The 12003-nt window shown below is 35.7% G+C and overlaps 1 protein-coding gene and 1 pseudogene across 1 annotated transcript in view; both read left to right on the top strand.

Annotated features, from left to right (window-relative positions):
• LOC125852825 (disease resistance protein RGA2-like) overlaps positions 1-9688 on the top strand; it is a 16405-nt gene extending 6717 nt beyond the window's left edge. Inside the window, exon 2 of the mRNA XM_049532512.1 lies at positions 8931-9688. Within this exon, the coding sequence (XP_049388469.1) occupies positions 8931-9688 (758 nt within the window). The remainder of the gene's footprint in view (positions 1-8930) is intronic.
• On the top strand, positions 2266-3950 carry LOC125852820 (beta-D-glucosyl crocetin beta-1,6-glucosyltransferase-like; annotated as a pseudogene).
• Positions 9689-12003: the final 2315 nt, after the last annotated feature.

Genomic DNA, 12003 nt, shown 5'->3' with positions numbered 1-12003 from the left:
GTGAGCTTGTGAAGAGACGTCGGCGGCTTCGATTCCTCTTTATTCTCATCAATAGCACCGATGTGCTGAATTTCACTACCGTTGTGCTGAACTCCACCACCATTGTGCCGGATTCCACCGTCGATATGCCGGATTCCACCATCGTTGTGCCGGATTACACTGTCAGTGTGCCTAACACCACTGTAGTTGTGCGAATTTCCATCGCCATCGTGTTGATTTCCATCGTCGTTGTGCTGATTTCGTTGAAGGGGAAGATGGAGGAAAATTCGAAGTAAAAAGGAATTGGGGGAAGTAAAAAAAATTACAATTGATTTTCATTCTATTACTTTTTACTTTTAATTGTCACTAAAAGTACTTCTTTTACTGGCTAAAATTTAAATGCCGGGAATAGTATAGATAATATAATGTAGTAGTGGCAATTTACTTATTGCCACTAAATAAATGCCACTAAAAGCATCTTTTGTTACAGTGGTTGTAGCAACTATTAACAAGAGATATAATAGCCCTTGCACTATTTTAGCAAAATTTTAATTGCCAAGCAAGTGTGGTCCTTCTTTTGCCATAATTTTGATACTAATATTAATTAATAATTATGGTGATATTAATAAGTTCCTAACCTCTTGGTTTGGCTGAATAACTCCAAAAAAAGAAAAAGGGTTGGTGTAAGGCCAGATTTGATAATATCCACATGTTTGTGAGAGTGATTGTTAGTGTAACATTTTAATAAGTATAAAGTATAAAATTTGCCACAGTTTGGACGCTAATTAATTTTATCTCAAAATTTTTTAAGTTATAATAATTTTGGATTTTTTAAAAATTCACGTATACATTACTTTTTCGGCCGATACATAACAAACGATACATAAATTATGTATCAAATACATAAGTTATGTATCATATACATAATTATAAACTAGATTTATACTGATTTAAATATGAAATAATTGAAGTTATGTATCAGCAATAGCATTTGTACCAGATACATTGTACACAAATAAAATTAGGCTTCCTATTATAAGATAGGAACAGCCAATAATATTATTTCTTTTTCAACTTTAAACTTGGTGTGCACACAAGGTACAAATTTAACCTCGTTTGCTATATATATATTTTTACTAGGGATGGCAGTTGGGGTAGGGCAGGGAAGGGCACACCCTTAATAGGGCAGGGCAGGGAAATAACTATATAGGGAGGGACAGGTAAAAATATTTATTTAAAATACATAACGGGGCAGGGCAGGTAACAGGTTGTTTTTGGTTTTCTCGCGAACACAAAAGAGTAGAGGTATTTCTGAAATTTGGCAAGCCAAAAGTATAGCTTTTGGAATATATTCCAATGCAACAAGTATCAAAGTCACTACGCTATGAAACTGTTTGGTATGTTTTGAATTATGAATCTATTTTTATATGCTGTACTCTTTTGTATTCGCGAGAAAACCAAAAAACAACACGTTACCCGCCCTGCCCCGTTATGTATTTTAAATAAATAATCTTTACCTTCCCCGCCCTATATAGTTATTTCCCTGCCCTACCCAACTGCCATCCCTAAGTCGAGGAGTGGGACCCACCTCCGGATCGGATTTCGATAAAAAAAAAATTTCGCTCTAAATTAAATTTATGATTTTTTCAATTTAATTTTGGACACTGAAAATATTTTTTCTGTATTAATTACTATTATGAGAATATTATTTTTGTATTAAAATCCTACTTTCAAAGTGAAATTAGGTATTGATGTTGATTTTCTCCTTGATTTGTTCTTGGAAAAATGAAACTCAATATTTTTTAAATGTACTAAATTATTATATAGATATATAAGTGTATCTAAAATAAGATCTAAACACTTTATGCACATGACGGGTAAACCCCCTTATGTACTACATAGCATGTAAACCGCAGTAGACAAGCCCTATGCAATAGGCTCGACACAAAAGACATTGAGCAGGATAATCCCAGGTCATCCATGTGGTGTAGTCTGTAGATGACCACCCTCTAAACCAACTGAGTTATCCCGAAAGGACTAGTTGTGAAACTTTGTGTTTTACGAATATGTAGTTCCATAAATAATATGGATGCGTTTTACAAAGCATTTCTTGTTTCTCTTGTTGTGAAAATCAACAACATATATACATTGAAATCTCAGGAAACTTATTTTTGTCGTTAATATTGTTTTCTCTTAATTATAACTAATAAAGCCTCTCATTTTTCTTCCTTCTTTCACTCTCAAAAAAAAAAAAACATGAATTTTTGTTTTAGGAAAAAAGTTTCCATGGCTACAAAAGTACCACCAAAGCATCGTAACGCTTTGAGGGTACTTATGTTTCCGTGGTTAGCTTATGGACACATCTCTCCATTCCTCGACTTAGCTAAGAAACTCGCAGACAGAGGATTCTCTGTTCGCGTTTGTTCTACAATTATAAGTCAAGAAACTATAAATAAACAAATTCCTGAAAAATAAATTAAGATGGTTGAGCTTTGTTTACCAAAATTACCTAAACTTACGACGAATGAAGTCCCAGTTGATATGGATCACATTGTTCTAAATACACTCAAATTGTCCAAATCCAACTTCGCGAAAATCTTGAAAAATCTGAAACCTGATTTGGTTATTTACGACTTATTATTGCAATGGGCTGAAGGCGTAGCGAATGAACAGGGGATTCCAGCAATGAAATTCGTAGTTATGGGTGCAGCGGTGTTTTCATACTTTTATAATTTGATAAGAAAACCCGAGGTTGAATTCCCTTTTCAGAATATTTATCCTGGAAAAAATGAGCTGATGAGACTGAATGAATTGATTGCGAAATCTTCTAGAGAGGAAGAACATGATGATGTTGATGATCCTTTTGCTGAAGGAAATATACAAATTATGTTGATGAGTACCTCTAGAACTATAGAGGGTAAATATATTGATTATTTCACTAAATTGAGTAATTGGAAAGTTATTCCTGTTGGTCTACCAATAAAAAATCGCGTAACTAATGACGTGGATAACGTGGAGATTATTGATTGGCTAGGAACAAGAGATGAGAATTCAACTATTTTTGTGTCATTTGGGAATGAGTATTTCTTGTCAAAAGAAGAAATGGAGGAATTAGCTTTTGGGTTGGAGTTAAGTAATGTTAATTTCATATGGGTTGTAAGATTTCCAGAAAGGGAAAAGCGAAATCTTGAAGATGTATTGCCAAAAGGATTTTTTGAAAGAATTGGAGAAAGGGGGTTTTGGACAAATGTGTGTTACTGTCACGCCCCGAACCTACACCCTGGGCGGGACCGGCACTCGGAGACCATTGCTGGCCCCAAGTGAACCATTGGCCTGGCTTTCTTAACTCAACGGAAACCTAACTCAACATAATAACTCAATACAATGAAAGGTCATAAAACAACTCAACTGATAAAAATCTGGCCAACAGGCAACTCGAGTCTCAAATTAGAATGTTTACATATATACATAGATGAGAGACTCAATACTAACTGACTGACTGTCTATGAAACCTCTAAAATTATTGAGATGGATGTTGGGACAGACCCCGCAACATCCTAATAAACCCAAACCAAATGACAATTTCCAATTCTAAGCCTCTTCATAGTTATTTCAAATTGCTGGATGTTACAGTTACAATCAAGGATTGAATCATTCAAGTATTGGTGGATTTATAAGTCCTTGTGGTTGGCATAATATAATTGAATGTTTAGATTTTGGGGTTCCTATAATAGCAATGCCTATACATCTTGATCAACCAATGAATGCAAAGTTGATGGTAGAATTGGGAGTCGCGGTGGAGATAGTTAGAGATGATGATGGGAAAATTCACAGAGAAGAAATCGCGGAAACTCTTAAAGGCGTTATAACATGGGGGAATATGAGGGCAAAAGTTAGAGATGTTAGCAAAAATTTGAAATCTATAGGAAATGAAGAGATAGATGGAGCTAATTCAACTTTGTAAGAAGTAGTAATAAGATGAGATTGATGTGGTAGAATTTTTTATTTTTATCACTTATCATGTATTTGTCACGTCCCGAGCCTACACCCTGGACGTGGCCGGCACTCGAAGACCATTGCTGGTCCCTAAGCGAATCCTCATCCTGGCTGACTCCAAGCGGAAGACTAACTTAAGCATACAAGAGCTTAAAACTGAATAAGAGTTTATAAACTCAACTTTACAAATCTTTAACTCAAAAGAAAACTCTGTATAATAGAATATATATACAACTCGCCATAAAAGGCAATTTTAGTCTTCAAAACATTTAACAAAATAAATGAAAAGACTTCTGAAACTTTACTGTCTATCTATGAAGCCTCTAACTGATAAAGATGGAAGCTGGGACAAGACCCACGACCTCCTAACAACTGATACAACTGAAAGGTAAATGAAATCTCCCGGAAGCAAGGAGGCTTGTCATAGCTAACTGGAACTCCCGGATGTATCAACGAATCTCATGTTGATGATCCTGAATATCTGTGTCTGCATCATAAGAAGATGCAGGCCAAATGGCTCAGTACGTGGAATGTACGAGTATGTAAGCTGGAAAGCTAAACAACATAGACTAGAAGAAAAACTGGAATAAACTGAATAACTTACCTCTTTTCAAACTTTCTCAACTCAAGGAATACTCAAAACTACTCAAACTTACTCAACTCAGAAGATAGATACTGGACTCAGAGACAGATACTCAACTCAAAGATACTTAACTCAAGGATACTCGACTCTTGAATAACTGAACTCAATATAAAGCAATAAGACACATGCAATATATATATATATATAACTGGTAAAACAGTATCAACAACTTAGTTCGTTAAGGATAAAACGATAATAAACTCAACTTTACTTATATAAAAGTAATATAACTTTTGTGGGAGGTTCTTTAACCGACAACCACCACTATGAGCCTTAGTGATGATACAACACTTTACCTCACGTTGCCCAAGGACCATCCTATACCTTGCCATCGATATAGGAAGCTAACTTTACTAAGTGGATCCACTAGCTTAACTTTCGTGATCATCTAAAAAGTATGACCCGAGAAATCCCATGTTGGCGCATGGTTCTTATGGAGAGTTGAGTTAATATGAACTCGTGTCCCCAATTCGGTGCTCAATACTACTCCCAAAAATACTTTGGCTCATAAGTGTCTTTAAACACATCTTTCTTTAGTTGAGATAATTACTCAAAACTTAGCCCAAAGGCTCTTTTGGAAAACATGTTTCCTCTCTTACTCAATGTAAAAACATTTATAAATTTCTTTGGGAATACTTAGTTCCCTAATAGCTTTTGAGAAATGAACTCGACTTTAAACTCTTGACTTAACTTGAAACTCTTCACTTAACTCGAAACTCTTGACTTAACTTGGAACTCTACATTCTTTACTTAACTTGAAACTTGAGACTCTTTACTTAGCTTGAAACTCTATACTCTTTGCTTGACTTGAAACTCTATACTTAACTTGGAACTCTATGCTTTTTACTCAACTTGAAACTCTATACTTTTTACTCAACTTGAAACTCTATACTTAACTTGGAACTCGATACTCTTGACTCTTTACTCTTTACTTGACTTGAAACTCTTGACTCTTAAAATGAAGTTAAAACATTCAATGAAGACTCTTGGAAAGCTTTAAGGACTTGCTTGGACTTACTTCTTAACTTCTAAGCTTGACTTCACTTGACTTGGAAACTAACTTCACTTGACTTGGAAACTAACTTCACTTGATTTTGAAACTAACTTCACTTGACTTTGAAACTAACTTCACTTGAATTGGAAACTAACTTCACTTGACTTTGAAACTAACTTCACTTGAATTGGAATTATGAATTCAAGGTGTTTGATCACATGTTATGGATGAGTTTGGGATGTTAAGATGTACCTTAAAGTATTGGAAACAACTATAAAACATAGGTACTTTACCAAGGAACATGTATGAAATAGCGGGAATGAAAGGGAAGGATTGGTGCTCTTGGCGCTAGGAGAGGCGCGGGGCGCCAACCCTCAACTTCAAAGGGGCTTGCTGGGCACTCTGCTAGGCGCCATCCCTCAACATATAAGGGGCCTGCTGGGCACTCTGCCAGGCGCCAGCCCTCAACTTCAAAGGGGCCTGCTGGGCACTCTACCAGGCGCCAGCCCTCAACTTCAAAGGAGCCTGCTGGGCACTCTGCCAGGCACGCCAGCCCTCAACTTCAATGGTTTCAGCCCCAATCACTTAGAAACATAANGAATTGGAATTATGAATTCAAGGTGTTTGATCACATGTTATGGATGAGTTTGGGATGTTAAGATGTACCTTAAAGTATTGGAAACAACTATAAAACATAGGTACTTTACCAAGGAACATGTATGAAATAGCGGGAATGAAAGGGAAGGATTGGTGTTCTTGGCGCTAGGAGAGGCGCGGGGCGCCAGTCCTCAACTTCAAAGGGGTTTGCTGGGCACTCTGCCAGGCGCCAGCCCTCAACATATAATAGATTCAACTCAAGAACACAATCGGAAACATATCCCTCATCAACAAGAACTTCAACAACACAACCAACAACTTCAACAACCAAAATAAATCTTTTCTTGGAATTAAAAACGAGTTGGCGTGGGGGGGGGGGGTATGAACCAACCAACACTAAGGATCATAAAATCCCTCAACATACCAGAGATTCAACTCAAAAACACAACCAAATCATGTCCCAAATCAACAAGAGACTTCAACAACACAATTAACAATATCAACAACAACTAACAACTTCAACAACTTCAACAACAAATCCAATCTTTTCTCAAATCATAAAAATGAGCTTGGTGTGTGGGGGAAAGGATCAACCCACACAAAGAACTCACAGACCTTGATAGGGATCACCCTTGACGAAATTCACGATGATCTCCTTGCTTGATCTTCCCTTTCTCCTCTTCTTCTCCTCTTCTTTCTCTCTTATCTTCCAAGCCCTAACTCTCACTCTTACTCTCACTCTTTAAAATGGGACAAAAATGATCCAAACATCAGTCTAACACCTCAATATAACCCAAAGAAATTATTAGGAAAAAGACCAAAATACCCTTAAAATTTTCGGACTAAACAAACTGCCCTGTGCGACTGTGCCAACAGCCCAACTTCCAAAGGACATAACTCAGTCATACGAACTCGGAATCAAGCAAACTCGGCGGCGTTGGAAAGATCATTCCAAGGGATTTCCATACATAACTGAAAATTCTCCTAAATCATTCTGACCTAGGAGTTACGACTGCTCAAAGTTGACCAAAAACTCACTTTTTTCCATACTTAGCCAAATTTTCCAGATTCTTTCCAAAATGACTATTTCCAATTCAACTCTTCTTGGAACTCAATGTGCTACATCTAGGGATCTTAAATTAACACTCAAGAAATCTTTATTCCTCGGTAAAATCTCATTCCACATGAAGGACGGCTCGAGTCTTAGTTTGAAAAATTCTCTGGGGTGTTACAATATCTCCCCCTTGGAATCATTCGTCCTCGAATGACGGCTAGTCTTGGTATGGAAGGGTTTACTCTTACTAAGGTCTGCATCTAATGGTCTGCTCTTACCATATTCGAGCTTAACCCAAATCCTTAGGTTCGGATTCTATACCTCTCTATAGGGAATCTTATCCCAAGACTATAACTCTATAACACCACATTAAAGCTTAGTATTCTAACAACTCCATGGACTCTTACTAACCACNTATTTCAGTCTCCATCTGTATATATAGACTTGTCTTTTTCCTTTCGAGACAGTCTAGTCTCTGTTGTCCACTTTTGGGACTTGTACTCATTTTGTTAGTAGCTCTGTACTAGTGACTTTCAGGTTCTGGGAAGGATCTTTATTTGTATATATGTTTTTGGTTTGCTTCCGCCTGTTTATATTGTTATTTGCCTACTTTTGTTTAGTTTCTACCCTTAGACCCATTACTTGTTGTTCCGGGTTACGGGTTGGCTTACCTACTGGTGGGTTATAGTAGGTGTCATCATGACTTGAGAAATCGGGTCGTGACAATAAAATTTCAAAGTTGAGTGACCTTTTAAGATATTAACTCACATACTTCACCATTATTAACTTGGGAAAAGGGTTAAAAATGCCCTTAACGTATTACAAAGGGTTTAAAAATGCCCTCCTTCCATCTATTGGATCAAAATTGCCCTTAGCGTTTTTTTTAGGTTTAAAAATGCCCTCTTTTGACAGGACTTGCTGAATGGAAAAAAAATATTTGCTTGTCTTAGATGATGTTTGGAATGAAGATCAGGATAAGTGGGCTAAGTTAAGACAAGTCTTGATGGTTGGAGCAAGTGGTGCTTCTATTCTAACCACTACTCGTCTTGAAAAGGTTGGATCAATTATGGAAACATTGCAACCATATGAATTGTCAAATTTGTCTCAAGAAGATTGTTGGTTGTTGTTCATGCAACGTGTATTTGGGCACCAAGAAGAAATAAATCTTAATCTTGTGGCTATCGGAAAGGAGATTGTGAAAAAATGTGGTGGTGTGCCTCTAGCATCTAAAACTCTTGGAGGTATTTTGCGCTTCAAGAGAGAAGAAAGACAGTGGGAACATGTGAGAGATAGTGAGATTTGGAAATTGCCTCAAGAAGAAAGTTCTATTTTGCCTGCTTTGAGACTTTGTTACCATCATCTTCCACTTGATTTGAGACAATGTTTTGCATATTGTGCAGTATTCCCAAAGGATACCGAAATGGAAAAGGAAAATCTAATCTCTCTCTGGATGGCACAAGGTTTTCTTTTATCGAAAGGAAACTTGGAGCTAGAGGATGTAGGTAATGAAGTATGGAATGAATTATACTAGAGGTCTTTCTTCCAAGAGATTGAAGTTAAATATGGTCGAACTTATTTCAAGATGCATGATCTCATTCATGATTTGGCAACATCTCTGTTTTCGGCAAGCTCATCAAGCAACAATATCCGTGAAATAAATGCAAAAGGTTACCCACATATGATGTCGATTGGTTTCGCAAAAGTGGTGTCTTCTTACTCTCGTTCTCACTTGCAAAAATTTGTCTCGTTGAGGGTGCTTAATCTAAGTGAATTACAACTTAAGCAGTTACCGTCTTCCATTGGAGATCTAGTACATTTAAGATATCTAAACTTGTCTGGCAATCTTAAAATTCGTAGTCTTCCAAAGCAGTTATTCAAGCTTAAAAATCTGCAGACTCTTGATCTACTATATTGCATCAGACTTTGTTGTTTGCCAAAAGAAACAAGTAAACTTGGTAGTCTCCGAAATCTTTTACTTGATGGTTGCAAAGCATTGACTTGTATGCCACCAAGGATAGCATCTTTGACACGCCTTAAGACTCTTGGTTGCTTTGCAGTGGGAAGGAAGAAAAGTTCTCAAATTGGTGAATTACAAAACCTGAATCTCTATGGCTCAATTGAAATCACGCATCTTGAGAGAGTGAAGAATGATATGGATGCAAAAGAAGCCAATCTATCTGCAAAAGAAAATTTGCATTCTTTAAGCAAGACTTGGGATGAAGATGAACGTCCACATAGATATGAATCAGAAGAAGTTGAAGTGCTTGAAGCCCTCAAACCACACTCCAATCTGACTTCTTTAAGAATCAGTGGCTTCAGAGGAATCCGTCTCCCAGACTGGATGAATCACTCAGTTTTGAAAAATGTTGTCTCTATTAAAATCAGTGGTTGCAAAAATTGTTCATGCTTACCACCCCTTGTCTAAAAAGTCTAGAGTTATGGAATTGGAGTATGTTGATTCTGGATTCCCTACAAGAAGAAGGTTTCCATCTCTGAGAAAACTTATTATAGGCGATTTTGATAATCTGAAAGGATTGCTGAAAAAGGAAGGAGAAGAGCAACTCCCTGTGCTTGAAGAGATGGAGATTAACTGGTGCCCTATGTTTGTTATTCTGACCCTTTCTTCTGTCAAGAAATTGGTAGCTTATGGGGACAAGTCAAATGCAACAGGTTTCAGTTCCATATCTAATCTCAGGGCTCTTACTTCCCTCCACATTAGCTGTAACGAAGAAGCTACTTCGCTCCCAGAAGAGATGTTCAAAAGCCTTGCTACTACAAACTTAAAGAGCTGCCTACCAGCTTGGCTAGTCTTAATGCTTTGAAGAATCTGCATATTATTAGGTGTGATGCACTCGAGAGTCTCCCCGAGGAAGGGGTGAAAGGTTTAACTTCACTCACACAGTTATTCGTTAAATACTGTAAGATGCAAGAATGTTTACCGGAGGGATTGCAGCACCTAACAGCCCTCACAAATTTATCAATTAGGGAATGTCCAACACTGGCCAAGCGAAGTGAGAAGGGAATAGGAGAAGACTGGTACAAAATTGCTCACATTCCTGATGTGTTTATCAGTTAAGTCTTAGTCCTAATTAGATGTAATTTTCTGATTTTCTTTTGGAAACAAATCAACTATTTGTATTATACTTGATTTTTCTTGGGTCTGTAACAATAAATATTTGAAATTTTTCATATTAAGATTCAGAATTAGTCTTATAGCTAACTCTATCTTCTCATAGTTTAATAACGTCAATATGATATTTATATTACATTATTACTTATGTTGTGATTTATCAACATGATTTTGGCAGTTTATTAAAGAATTTCAAGTTTTTATTGTTTGCACAAGTAACCAGCCAGAAATTAAATTTTGAGATAAAAGTGATTTGTGTATCGTGGCTTAAGTCGGAATTTCATGTTTTTTTCTCAATTAAGTTATATATATTGCATTTTGTAAAAATTGGATAGTGTGGATTTTTATTTTATTCAATAGTGTCTTGTATTTATTAAAATACTAGTTCTGGACACGTGCTTCACACGTGAGTCTCCTAAAAACATTATATACGTAATATGATATAAGTTATGTTAAAATCACATTGCAATAAGTATCACAAACTATTCAACAAAAAAATACAATTTGAAACAGATGAACTATCAACCTATTCAAATAACTCCTTTATTGTATGTCAAATGATTAGACATTCGATGAACAACACGACATGATTGGGTGATTACAATATTAAGTTACATTTTTATGTTATTAGGTCCAAACATGTGATATATTAGTATGAGAAAAATGAATATACAAAAATGATTAAGTGACTCTGATTTTATTGCAGAAGGAAATTTCTATATACATAATACTTTGTAGTTATCCTTTATGAAAAATTTTATTATGGGTGAGGCCCAACCAACCAAAGTTGGAAGAGGCTCCACCCATTTTTTGACATGTGGATTGTGGGGCCCAAACTATTAGTTAAGGCAGAAAATGAAACCAAAAAGAGAGAGAATGTAAAGTTTGAGTGGGAATTGCAAGATAATTGTGAGGTTCATGTCAACTTCAATTAAATTAATTAAAATATTATATTGAAAGTGGAAAAGTGCAAGGGAATAAAAAGTCATATTATTAGTTGATCAATATTTTTATTTTCTATTTTATATCCACATTTATTTAACGTGTTGAATTGAATATCTATTAAAAATATTATTCTTATATTGAAATTTGTTTACACTCTATTTTCTTTAAACTCGCGTTACTTTTAAAAATAGTTCTATATTACAAGATAAGATAAGATTTGTGTATTTTTTATTGTCTTCAAACTAATTTACTATTAACGTCAAATACCAAATTGAAGACATGCATAATTCTAATAACCTATTAAATAAACCCTTTAATGCTACTAAAGCAATGGGGTGAAGAAATGGAGGACTATGAAAAAAGAGCGGAAAAAAAGAAAGTGATATCGTTTGTTTTGAAAACTCGAAAATCTCATTAAATGATTGTTGGTTTAATTTTATCATGTTGCGTTTCATTTACACAAAATATAAATTATTTCATTAGTTAAATTATTTATCGTAGTGACTAGTGAGAATGTACATTATGTTAGCATTTATTAATTGAGAAAAGGTTCTATACAAACTTGTGGTCCCTCCGTCTCATATTATTAAAAATATTTTTCCGGAATTATTATTTATTTTAGATAATTAAAATAGAGTGTATTAAGAAGAGTTACAAGGCAATTA

Source organism: Solanum stenotomum, unplaced genomic scaffold (genome assembly GCF_019186545.1).
Source record: "Solanum stenotomum isolate F172 unplaced genomic scaffold, ASM1918654v1 scaffold6101, whole genome shotgun sequence".
Lineage (NCBI taxonomy): Eukaryota > Viridiplantae > Streptophyta > Magnoliopsida > Solanales > Solanaceae > Solanum > Solanum stenotomum.
The sequence above is the reverse complement of the archived record's forward strand: the minus strand, read 5'-3'. Positions and strand labels throughout refer to the sequence as shown.